Below are 13,038 nucleotides of genomic sequence, written 5' to 3' on the forward strand. Positions count from 1 at the left end.
CGTTTCAGCAAAGAGAAAAAGAGGATATTTTTTATCGAAGTACTTGCACATTTATTATATATCATGTGCTTTCAATTTTTCCGATTAATGTAGATAGATAATTTTCAAAACAACGATACAGAAGAAGTTGTTGTAAAATTTAATAAGTAAACGGGTTGGTCAACATTTTCACAGTAAATTCCTCGAACAAATTTTAAATTATTCTTTGCATTATTAATATTGCAATTTATTCGAAAGATCGCGTTCGAGAAACTTGTTGCAGGATTCCATTTTAACTTGGCTACGCGATTATCTTCCCGATTAATTTTCAATTCAATTCGTGAAAATAAGCACGATCGCAATTTCGCACATGGAAAATTAGAAATAACTCCTGTGCGTGACACAGTATTCACGAATACGACGGTTTCACCAGTTATTGCAATGCGTATGAATCAAGAAGTGTTTCCGATGAAATAAAATGAAAGAATGTTAGCGCACAAGGAAATAATCTGAAAGATAGAGAAAAATAAAGACAAGTAAAAATCATCTCACTTTGAAACGAATAAAATTTGTTTGTCCATATGTAGTTTAGATGAAGAAGAAAAGAGAATTGAAAAGGTTGAAGAAAAATATATGGAAGTAATTTTGCAAATTCGATATATTCTGTTTCATCGATTCTCCATCCGCCTACGTCAAATAAATCGAACGCTATACTGTCATTTTAATTCGCGCTAGGGATACGAGGGATCCTTTCCTTCAACTACGAGCCATTCTTTCAAGATAATAAATTAAAAAAAGGTATCGAAATTTATTTTTTTTTTCCTCCACTTACGGATATTCTTTATTTTTTTTCTTCACTTTCGATATTCATTATTTTACTCGTTGAGTTTATATATGTAAAGATGCGATATATATATTTACGCGTGAATTGAGTGTCACTGAGCATAATCGCTTGATTCTGTGTTTTGTCTTTTACGCTTTTTTAAACCGTACAACGCGACATGGAGCTCAGTGTAGTAGAAACAAAGGTATATCTATATAACATAGCTTGTTCTTATTTCCTTTATTAAATATTAAATTGTGCTATATGAAATTGCCAATTTTAGAATAAATGACAATCAACCGCGACTTGTAAAGTCTACTTTAAACTACTTAACCTATATTTTGCTTAGCATATTTTGACGTTGTTTTCTTATATTTTCTTTATGTAATAAGTTTCTTTTTGTACTAGTTTAATTGTTTTTTGAGAAGTGAACAATATGGTGTTACCGAACAAATTTAGAATATTATTTCTTCTATAAGTTTAAGCTGGATTACGATGTAGCTGAAGCATATTGAAATATTATTAGATTAATTTTCGGAAAAGATTGAATTCTATCAATGAGAGGATTTCTCGATGATGATTATAAAAATTCAAATCTGAAAATGAGAATCTTGAAAATAAGTGTCGAAATAGAATATAGAAATCTATATTGAACAAAGATAAATTGAACTTGGAAGCTAAACCACAAACAAACATCCGCAGATTTAAACGTATTTCGATTGATAGTTTTCAAACATTTGGGTACAATAAGTAAAATGAAAAAATTGGAAAAGTAAATGCTATAGAGGATCAAAAGTTGCAGTTTAAAAGTATATTTATCACATAAAGTTCGAAACAGTAAAAGTTCATTTTTGAATAAAATTATAAGAAACCTGTGATGAGAAATAATATACGATAATTTTAATTATACTTAATACTTTTAATTGTACTCAGAAATTGATTAAGAAACAAGTCGCATTAGTCAATAGACATTGAACTTCTTAACAAACTTGATTACATACATCACAAATCATTTTATAAAAATTAGCTGAATCGAAATATGAATTCTTAACCTATTCATTATACTTATCAGATATTTCACCAACTGATTATCACTTGTTTGTTGAGAAACTATAATCGTAATATTAGAAAAATTTCTTCACTAAACCATGGAATTTTATAAAAATGGAATATGTCAGTTGGAATCTCATTGGAAAAAGGTTATTAAAGCAAATGGTTTGTATTGTATTCTTTCTTTTAATCGAATCATTTCATAACCTATTCTCTAATATTCTTTTTTCCCTTATTTTATTACTTTTATCTCTTATCGACTATGGATTAAATCAGAGAATTGATTCTAACATCGAGCATTGAAATTGTTTATTAAAGGAAAATATCAATTCAATAATAAAAAAAGAAAGGTATGTATTATTTTGTATCGTATTAAATAAATAATAAATTTTAAATTAATCTGCTACTAATAGTAAAATATACAAATAGTTTAATAAATAAAATAAAATTAAATGTAACGAATTTTATATTATTTTAATTATTATATTTTATTTGATTGAGATTTCAATTATTCGATTCAATCCATTTTTCTTAACATTAAGTAATAATAATAATAATAATAATAATAATAATTGAAAGGAACTTATCACTTCTTTAACTATCATTTCTTTCTTTCTTTTTTTTTTCTAATTAACGAACAATATATTTTTATTTGAAAGCAGTAATCTAGAACTAGATTTAACACGAACTCAAACAATTTTTGATACTGGTTACACAGAATGCAACATCGATGAAATAACGCGAATGGAATAAAAAAGAAGAAAAATAAATTGATAGAGAAACGAAGCGGATGATAGGAAAGAAGGTGTATACGAAAAGGATTTTTCTACGTCGTAAATTCGATGTGCCATAAAATTGTGAACAGAAAGCTTCGTTAAAGAAAAACGTTGAGAAAAGAATCTGATGTAATCGACGATAGAGGGAATATTATAAAATAATCACAAACGTGACAAACGCAACGAGGAAAAATAATTTTTATATATAGAACTAGCATTGGTTATGGCTTGAATAGCCGTGAAAAGTAAAAGAAATAAATTTGAATAGACTTTTCTCAAATAAAGGATGTTTATAATTTCATGAAAATTACATATTTTACATATTTACATATTTAAAAAGAGGAAAATCAAAAGAAAGAAATTTAATTGTGATAATATCGAATACTTTTGTATTCCATATATTTATATATTTTATAAATATATTTTTATCACGTTATGTATATTTTCTATTCGAATATATAGAATAATTGGCATTATACATGTGTAAATTTCATCTATAAAATATCATAAAATTTATGTATAATATTCATTTATATAATTGCTTGCAAATATATATTTTTAAAAAGATATAATAAATAAATAATTTTTAAAAAAGTAAGCGAATAACATTTAATATTGATAAAAGAATAATTCGCGTTGATGATGAACGAATGGAAACCAATTCTTTTTCAAATTACTGCGTTGGAAATGATAGCAAAAAATTTCAACGATATGAATATGAAATTTTATCATGTATTTTTTAATTTTTCCTTCGAATATTTTTATTCCTTCGAATAGATATTTACATAATTATTATTATTATTTTTTTTTTCAACGAAAGCAACGAAATTTGAAAAGTGAAGAGACTCTGAAGATTTTTCAAAAATTTTTCTGCCAAGAATAATTCTATTCAAGGAAACAATGATGTACGACACGACAAAAACTTGAGGTATATTTTTTTTCTTCTATCATTTTTCACAATTTTATTTGAATCTGAACAGGAAAATTTTATAGACAGTTTTACATAAAGGAAAGTTGAAGAAACTAAACAAGTTTTAAATTTACAACATTTATGATATATACGTTAGATGCACAAATGTTGTTATTTTTTTATGCCCTCTTGCTGCCAATCGTTCGTGCCTGAAACTTTGATAAACATCGATTTTCTTTGAAATTGCTTTTACATGTTTGAAACTGAAAAGAAAAAGTTTCTTAAGCTTCGAGGAAACTTGTAACTTGCTTCCTTTTTCATTAAATTATCTTTAAAAACAAAAAAAAAAAAAGTGTCGAATAATCCATCGTACTTAATTTATAACTTTATTTTCAAGTTGAGAAGTAAAAATTAAATTGGAATAAAAAGTCGACTCGATTCGATGAATATTTTTTAATTCAAAATGTTGTAACACGAAAATAAGTTTGAAAATTCTTTCATCGACTAGATAAAGAATAATCGATGAAACGATTTCGTGACATTTTTAATTGTAATTCAAATTTAATTATTTTGAATTTTCAGAAATAAAATAAATACACCATGAATACATGAAGTTTTTATATGGACGAAATGGATAAAATTTTGAAGAAATCAATTATCAGTTTTCACTGATTAATTTAAATATGATATAAAATATTATGACAAATGTTGTTTCAAGGAAAAGTACATTAATGTCAAACGAATTATCCTATATTCAACAATGATTATCTTAATATATTTTATCATAATTTTAAGTATATCTATTTTTTTTAAATAATTCGTATTTATATTTATATAATTATATTTTTGTATATTTCTGTTTAACCTTTTTTTTTTTTAAATTTTTATTTTCTCTCGTTTCTTCTTCAAATTAATCTTAATCTAAATCTGTGAAATTGCAAGAATATTTTGAATTGTATAATATTTTATAGATAACGATTATTTTTCAATTTTTTTGCGATTTATTTGATTTATTATATATACATATATAAGTAATATAAAGCTATTAAATTTTCAATAAAATCTTAAAAAAAATATCACGATATTTATCTATAAGAAGAGAATTTATATAATTAAATTTCCTCTTTACATTTTTCTCTTTACGTCAATAGTAATGATAAAATCAAGTAAAATATAATTGTTTTAATTAATAATCTCATAATTTTAAGTAATAATACTTTTCACAATTTTAAAAATATCCTAAAGCAAACACACATTTGTTATCTCGGTACAAAGGGACAAAAAAAAAATGTATATTACGAAACGTATAAATCATGCTACGTGAACTACTATGTTTGCATTCGTACATATTGAGATTTTATTTTTTTCTTTTTTTTTTTTCCCCGCCAGAGAACAACGTCGATAATATTTTCAGGTTAAAAAAATTCCGTCCAAACGTGAAAAAACTATAATTATGAATTATTATTACGAGAATTTATATCTATATTCATAATTAAATAAGAATCATAATAATTGTAATAATGTTAATGTGCAAAGTATTATTTTATTAACGAAGATAAATAGTAGCATAAACTAATTAAAACGTTCATCGTGATATGATTTAAATATAATCGATGCAATATCCATAAAAATTGCCACCTTCACTGTACATAATAATATAATAAATCATCATCCACCCAATCTTTTACGAACCGTAAAAGAGGGAAAATCGTGTCCTATTTTTTTTTAATCAATTCATTTATCGTTTCCTATAAATTACAATTTTATTTTATACGATTATTTCTGTATTAATCAAATTGCAATAAATGAATATATACACATCGAATAAAATCTTCACGATGAAGATTTCAGAACAAGTATTGCTTATTCGTATTGAAATTGAAGAAAATGATTGGGATTGCGAGGAAAGTCATATTTTATTGTAATAGAAAAAAAATTTCTCATAAAAAAAGAATATTATATAATATAATAAATATACTTACGTAGGCCTTCGTCTTCAATGTTTCGATTGAGAAGAATCGATATCTCTAATTTTAATGCTTCGTTGAATTTCATCTCGAAAACTCTTCATAAAATTATTTTATTGTAATTATTTTTGATCGAATGTACCGTTTCAACAAAGATAAAAAAAAAATATTTCTCGATTAATCGAGCTAATAATTGGCTTTCTACGTGAAAATTATCATCGTTCTTTCTCCATTAAGGAACTATATTAAACGTCCACAATTTGTGACTGAAATTTTTTGCGACTGGCCAAGTCGAGAAAAAAAATTGAAGATATCGACAATCGGATCGTACACCAGATGTAAACTGCACGAACGTAAACTCCATTGGAATTTCAACGAAATCCAATAAAAAAATTTACGTTACCATCATCATACCGATTGTTATATTCGTTTCATAGTTACTTTGAGAAGATATCTCCCTCCTCCTTCTCCCCTCCTCCTCTTGGATAGAAAAAAGCTCGTCGAATGCTCGATGTTCGATCTATGAAAAAATGAAAAAAAAAAAAAGGGGGGAAAAAAATAGGAAGCGAGAATTCATTTATACGCCAGATATAAAGGGTAAGTAAGGTAAGGAGACGGAATAAGCGGTTGAATCGAGTGATAAATGAGAGTAAGAGACTGATAGGGTGAAAGGGAAGAGAAGGGGAATAGAGAAGAGCGATCTGCGTCTGCGTTAAAATTTGGGGGCAACTGGAGCACGGTTAGCGTCGCGGCGACATTAGCTTTGCCGACATCGCGACGCTTCGATCTTCTTATTCGTTACTTACTCGTTGTTTACTTCTTCGATACTTGGCTCGTTACATCTTGTGGTGTGGACAAACTTCGACAATGTTCGAATTTAGGCGCTTTTGATAAATATATATATATAAATAATCGCTTAAATCGAGTTTCATCGAGAATAGTGTTTTAATTCTTTATTATTTAATTTTCCTTTGTTATATTCGGTATTGAAAAGTAAGATTAAAATTGTCAAACTTTTGTATAAGAACGATTATATAAATGAAAAGGAATTTCTTTAAAATTGTAATTAAAACTATCAAATAACAATGTAAATGAAATTGTTGAATTTTTTTAGTTATTACGGTACGGTTATTACGGTGGAAAAATAGTTTTGTTTAATTTCAATAAGAAAAATTGAAAGAAGATGTGGTTACTGTAATAATCAACGTATTCACGGATTTTATAGATTCTCAACTTTTTACATTGATTCAGTAGTGCATCGTTAAGGATAAAGAACCACTTTCAAAGAGTCTGTAAAAGATAGAGAAATAAAATTGAAATACTTTTCAAGACTCGAAAAGGAAGTCCTTCGGACTTCTCTCTGAAATATAAACATGAGAGTAAAACGTATTTTTAAATATAATAATTTCACCGTATCTTTTTGATTAAAAAATTAATAATAACAATAGAAATAATAACAGTAGAAATTAAAATATTGTAAACTAAAATTATTTTAAGAGACAAAAAAAATTGATAAAACAATTTTTATTGTTTTATTTTATTTTATTTTCTATTTTTTTTTTTTTTTCGTTTATTTTTTAATCAATGGTCAAATGATAAAAATCGAAGGTGGAAATATTTAACAAATTTTTGCTCGAAGAAAAAATTTCTATGCCTCTCCGAAGAATCAAACTCTTTTACTATTATTCGAAGATTACCAAATACGCTTGATCGAAATTAATACGCGTTGGAAATTATCCGCTAGAATTTCAACGGTCGAAGAAAACCGTTAATCGAAGCACACAAAGAAGAAGGAAGCGGATTTAAAATAATCATGACGGATTTTAACACATCGTCGAACTACTACGTTTGCGATTTATCATCCTTTTACTCGTATTATTCGCATTTGCATGGATGGATCTCCCTTTTCGTCTGTATTTTCGGCTCGATCGCCAACATTTTGAACATTCTCGTTCTTACTCGACGAGAAATGCGATCACCGACTAATATAATTTTAATGGGATTGGCCGTAGCAGATCTGCTCGTAATGATCGATTACATACCCTATGCGTTTCACTTTTATCTGTATCGTCGATCAAGAAGGGACACGTTCACTTACGGATGGACGATCTTCGTGCTGTTCCACTCGAACTTTTCTCAGGTAAATTATCATCAATTGATTATTTGAATTGCGAATATTTATGTTCATTTTATATAATATATATATTTTTTTACATCAATATAGTAAAAATTCTGATTATCTTGAGACGTGGATCGAAAGATTCAGATTTTTAAGGTTATAAATTAATTTTTTCGCATAAATAATGTCAATTTATTGGAAAATCATTATATTAATTGAATATTCGAATAGAATATAGCTTCATAAATATTCACAGTTTAATTATAACAAAAATTGAAATTGAAAAGAATCGAAAGAATATTCATTTCATTATAAAACTGTAGAGACTTGAGATTAAGAAAATTCAATTAATAAATTATATTTACTTTGAAATCTAATTATTACGAATTTTTAATTATTTTTTACGATGTGCAAATGAGAAAAATTTATTAAGCATTTATCTTGACTAGATTTGATTAAAAGAAAGGTAACTGCGTAATTTTGCGTTTCCGAATGAAAAATGATAACAAATATTATCGTACTACTGACCTATAAAATCGTTTGGTATTTATGATTGCATTATGAGTGCATTCTTCCTAGATCGTCATTCCCTTGCTTTTGTTTGATGAGGTTCGACCTACATGTTTGGAAATCAATTATTCCAATGCTTTATACTTTCTCTATCTTCACTTATAATTAAAAATTTAATTGCAATTTAATAATGAATTTAGCTTTATTTTTTTTCCAATTTAATATTATATTTCTTAAGAAAATTAATAATAATGAAATAATCATGTATCAATGTATATCAAACTTGGTAAAATTTTATGATATCTAAACGAAAAAAAAAAGCAGAATTTTATTACGATTATAAAAATTATTTTTCTCTTTATCGGATTAGATTAGATTATAATTCGGACGTTGAAAAACAATTAAGTGAAACGAATATATAGAATTTATAATTGAAAATTACGTTGCGAAGGTAAAAGGAAAAATGAAGATAAAATTTGCGGAATAAAATTCACAGGTTTGTCATACGATTTCGATCTGTTTAACTTTGATATTGGCCGTGTGGAGATACGTGGCTGTGGCAAAGCCACAACAAAACAGAGAATGGTGTAGTTACAGAAGAACTATTTTTGCTATTTTAATCGCTTATATTTTCTGCCCTATACTTTGTATACCACTGTATATTACAACAGAAGTAAGAAAACAAGTTGAACTTCTCGATTCCAATGGAATGACTGTACATAATCCAAATAAGAGTTTAATTGGTAAGTAACTTGATTTTATTTTTCTAATTTATGTACACATTATTTAATTATTGTTGATCAGCAATATTTTCTCATTCAATTCTTAAAATTCCAAGATTTGATTCCAAAACTTAACGTTTTAGGTTAGATTCTGACTTTAAAACATATAATATATCCAAAATATTTAATATATTTAAAATATTATATAATTTTTAATATTAAAACAATTTAAATAATTTTAAAAAAAAGGAATATTATAGAATATCCAAATTTGAAATTCTAAATAAAGATAATTGATATGTATTTATATTTTAGAAATTATAATTAATATATTGTTATCTTTTACGAAAAACAATAATAATAAAAATATAAAATGAGTATAAACAATTATGATTAAAATGAATACCTACTAATTATTACGAAAAGCTTGATATTGAACATATTTACGGATAAATTGATAGCACTTGTAATCTTGATTTAATATCAGTGCAAAGTTGGAAGTACGCAGCGCGTGCATTAATGAATTGAACTTCATATTTCAATGGAATAATTCCATCCTCTACTGGCAAGATCATAATACCATTTCCATGGAAAATGATCTCAATATTGAGTTAGCTAATACAATTTCCTTCAAATTTGAGTATCACAGAAACTGTGACATAAATAATTTTTTAATACCTTAGTAATCAATTACCTTAAAATTAAGCTGTATAAATGTACTTTGATATGAGAATATCGTATAATAATATGAATAACATACACGAAATATTTTTTATGTTTTCATAATTAATAAAATTAAAATTCTTGATTAAAAATGATATAAATATTAATGGAATGATAGAAGTAAAATTTTTAACGATAAAAGTAAATAAATGATGTTGAGATATTACGAGATAAATGTGTGTCGTACATTTTGAGCAAAGGTTATGTACGAAGAAGAAAAAGCTTCTTAAAAGGATGTTGCGTAAAAAAACAAAAAAAAAAAAAATGAACAGAGAACATGACATTCCTTAACATCCTTTTAAGTGCATTAAACATTATTGCATGAAAATCATTGTAATTTTTTACGTTTATTTTATAACAAGTTAATGAATCTTTTTCTTTTGATGTTTAGGAAATATGACGAATACGACGCTATATTTCGTCCGATTAACAGAAACAGCGGAAAATCATGATATCATAAAGGAACTAAATTTCTGGATCTATAGTGTTGTGATAAAACTTTTTCCTTGCCTCGTGCTTACGATTGTGAGCTTAAAACTTTTGCAAGTTCTATTGGAGGCAAAACGAAGAAGGCGAAAATTGACTAACATTCAAGAACAAAATTTCGAGAAAAAAAAGAGTTGTCGAAGAGCAGATAAGGAACGACAGACTGATAGAACTACTATGATGTTGCTCGCAGTTTTACTACTTTTTCTATTGACCGAACTACCACAGGGAATTCTGGGTCTTTTTAGCGTGCTCCTTGGCCCAAGATTTTTCAAAGCTTGTTATTTGATGTTAGGTTGGTATATGAAAAATTATTTATCAAATATTAATTAAAAAATAAAATAATAATTCGTTTCATGTTTGAAATATCTCAATAACCAATAATTTATTTCAAATATTCCATGTATTTTTGCATAAATATAATATGATGAAGATTTTAATCTTTTGATATATAAGACTAAAATATAACTTAACAAGATAATTATATAATATATAATATATATGTATGTGTAATAATTATTTTTTATTTTTGAATATTTTTTTTTAAATTATAAAAGATACAAAAAAAAATATCGTCGAAGAGAAAAAGAATTTTTTCCTATGAAGGAAGTTATGTATAGTAACGAAGTTATCGTCACTATAATATAAAAACAGTATAGTATAAAGCATTCAATACAAACAAGCAATGTAGTAAAAAAAATTTGAAAATCGTGGAATTTGTAAAATCTTGATATGCTTGAAAAAAAAATGTAAAATTAAAAATTTTTTGATTCGTGTTAATTGTTAAATTTTTGTTAATCAAAATATTTATAACATTTATGATATATTAATAATATAATGTTCGATAGAAAATGTTTTTGAAATAAACATTCATTCTTCGCATATAACAAATATTTATTAATTTTCAGGTGATGTTATTGATATGCTAACACTTGTAAATTCAGCCATAAACTTCATTTTATATTGTACAATGAGTAGACAATTCAGGAAAACGTTTAACGAACTATTCTGCAAACATTGGAATATTTCCAAGAATAATGGAAAACAAATTTGTATACAAAATAATGGAAATACAGGTACAAATCATACACAAGTAACACAAGTATAGTTAAGAAGAAAATAATAAAGTTTTTTTCCCGTGATTTTTGTTTATCGAATAAATAAAGTGATTGTGATTTTTGAATAAGTAAAATAATTTAATAATAAAATTAGTATTTATTTGTTTTTTTGTCTTTGATCGACATTAACTTATAAATAAATACTAATAAAATATAATATTTTATATTTATGTACATTAATAATATAATTTGACATTGATAACATTTATTATCGACATTTCTTACAAAAAGAATGTAAGTATTTCAAATTTTATTTTCTTTATCTTATAAGAAGTAAGTTTTTACAAAACTTTATATACTATGCCAACAGATGGCGTTAAAGATAATTTTCTTCAAATAATTTGATTATGATTAAAATTTTTTTGAATTTAGGAGTATTTGAACGAAAATACCACTGCCAAAATGGAGCTGATGAATAATATTATTATTATATAATATGCAGTGATGTTTTACTATAGAAAAAAATAAGTACATATCCAGTATTCCTAAATTCATCAAAATTTACTTACGTATTTGTTTAATTCCTTTGAGAACATCAAAAACTGATTTTTGAAACGAAGAATTTATACTTTCATCTCTAAAAATCTAGAAAGGTATTTAAATATATATTTAACATTGAATAAATTTTTGTTTAAAGTTAATATATCTTAACTGCGAATTGTAATTCAAGTGTTTGTTACTGCTGTTAAAAATATAACAGTAATGATATATCATGATATTGATTATGTCAATAATGTTCTTTAATCTTTATAAATTGTATAAATTGTAAATATTCATATTTTTACGTAAATACATGTAACAAACACCTGTAACTTGTAGCAACGAATATAGCAATATGAATATACACAGTATAAAACATAAATTGTACAAAATACATTATATATTACATTATATTCATTTCGTTATAATATTATCTTTCGAAACGAATTTTCATTTATTAACATTTTTCGTATAGTCAAATAGATGGAATTTAAATATTGGAGATAATCCTACCCATGTATTTCGAGCACCCCCTGTTGTCGATTCTAAGAACTAACAATGCCAATGGCGAAACTAGCTTCGTTTGAGACGCTAAAGTATATTCGCCGAATGGAAATCGTAGCATAAATTTTGTAACAAATGTAAAATAAGTGAAATCAAGCAGTGATAGCCTTTCAAATTTATAGTTTTATCAATGAAAGTTTCGGAGATTCCTTAAAATTTAAATCTATATTGTGCAGTATCTGTATATACACACAGGAGACGCTTCGAGAACGAGTATAAAAGGTACGTTCACCTTTATCCTTTTAAATCTTTATTTTTGTATAAATTTCCTATTTTTTAACACGTTACTATATCTTTTGCAAGTAATTTCGTAAAACAGTATTGATTTATTTGTATTTATTTGTCTCTGGATTTATAATGTATAAGAAAAAATGCCGTTATATTTCTTCATTAATTTTTTTCATTAATAGGTATATAAAACTGAAGTATGAAATTTGAAATAATTTTATTTTTATATTCTTAATATACTAGGTTATGGTTATTAAAATATGCTCGTTATCTTATACGATCTAAATCATAAGCTCGTATATTTTTTTTTTGATATAGTATTTGTTTCACATTATAAATATTAAAAATAAATACATAAATTTATTTTGATTATTATTTTTTAGAAAATAATTATTTTTCATTCTTTTCAAAGTTATCAATATTTCAATGATTTTATAATTTAAATTTTATCAGTGTTGTCATTGTGCTTCTTGCATTGTGAATGTTTAAGTTGGCAATTGTACATTAATTATATATGAAACTTTTATAGCTTATATATTTTTTTTCTAAAATATTCTATAATATCTATTAATATAATATAATA

The 13,038-nt window shown here is 25.3% G+C and overlaps 1 protein-coding gene and 1 long non-coding RNA gene across 5 annotated transcripts; both read left to right on the forward strand.

The window, feature by feature from the left end:
- The first annotated feature begins 130 nt into the window (after nucleotides 1-130).
- LOC116186576 lies at nucleotides 131-3,496 on the forward strand. Its single transcript, XR_004151597.1, has 3 exons — nucleotides 131-1,007; nucleotides 2,512-2,657; nucleotides 3,449-3,496. It is a non-coding gene; the product is annotated as an uncharacterized LOC116186576 (long non-coding RNA).
- A 3,576-nt stretch (nucleotides 3,497-7,072) lies between these two features.
- LOC102675069 (sex peptide receptor-like) lies at nucleotides 7,073-12,448 on the forward strand. Of its 4 annotated transcripts, none has more exons than XM_031514276.1 (6): nucleotides 7,073-7,645; nucleotides 8,631-8,877; nucleotides 9,968-10,360; nucleotides 10,974-11,141; nucleotides 11,556-11,776; nucleotides 12,139-12,448. In XM_031514276.1, exons 1-5 carry the CDS (start codon nucleotides 7,319-7,321, stop codon nucleotides 11,600-11,602), a joined length of 1,182 nt encoding a protein of 393 aa, XP_031370136.1. In that variant the 5' UTR covers nucleotides 7,073-7,318; the 3' UTR covers nucleotides 11,603-11,776; nucleotides 12,139-12,448. The 4 variants fall into 4 exon arrangements, with proteins under 4 accessions (XP_031370136.1, XP_006623866.1, XP_006623865.1 ...); XM_006623803.2 differs by having other exon boundaries at nucleotides 9,971-10,360; XM_006623802.2 differs by lacking the exon at nucleotides 12,139-12,448 and having other exon boundaries at nucleotides 11,556-12,077.
- Nucleotides 12,449-13,038: the final 590 nt, after the last annotated feature.

This window comes from Apis dorsata, unplaced genomic scaffold, assembly GCF_000469605.1.
Source record: "Apis dorsata unplaced genomic scaffold, Apis dorsata 1.3 scaffold_949, whole genome shotgun sequence".
Taxonomy (NCBI): domain Eukaryota; kingdom Metazoa; phylum Arthropoda; class Insecta; order Hymenoptera; family Apidae; genus Apis; species Apis dorsata.

Excerpts from the sequence above, each read along its gene's own strand:
- LOC102675069 (XM_031514276.1), top strand. The coding sequence starts at position 7,319 with ATGACGGATTTTAACACATCGTCGAACTACTACGTTTGCGATTTATCA. Across the intron at positions 8,878-9,967 it reads TCCAAATAAGAGTTTAATTG|TAGGAAATATGACGAATACG; the intron begins GTAAGTAACTTG and ends TCTTTTGATGTT. Across the intron at positions 10,361-10,973 it reads AGCTTGTTATTTGATGTTAG|GTGATGTTATTGATATGCTA; the intron begins GTTGGTATATGA and ends ATTAATTTTCAG.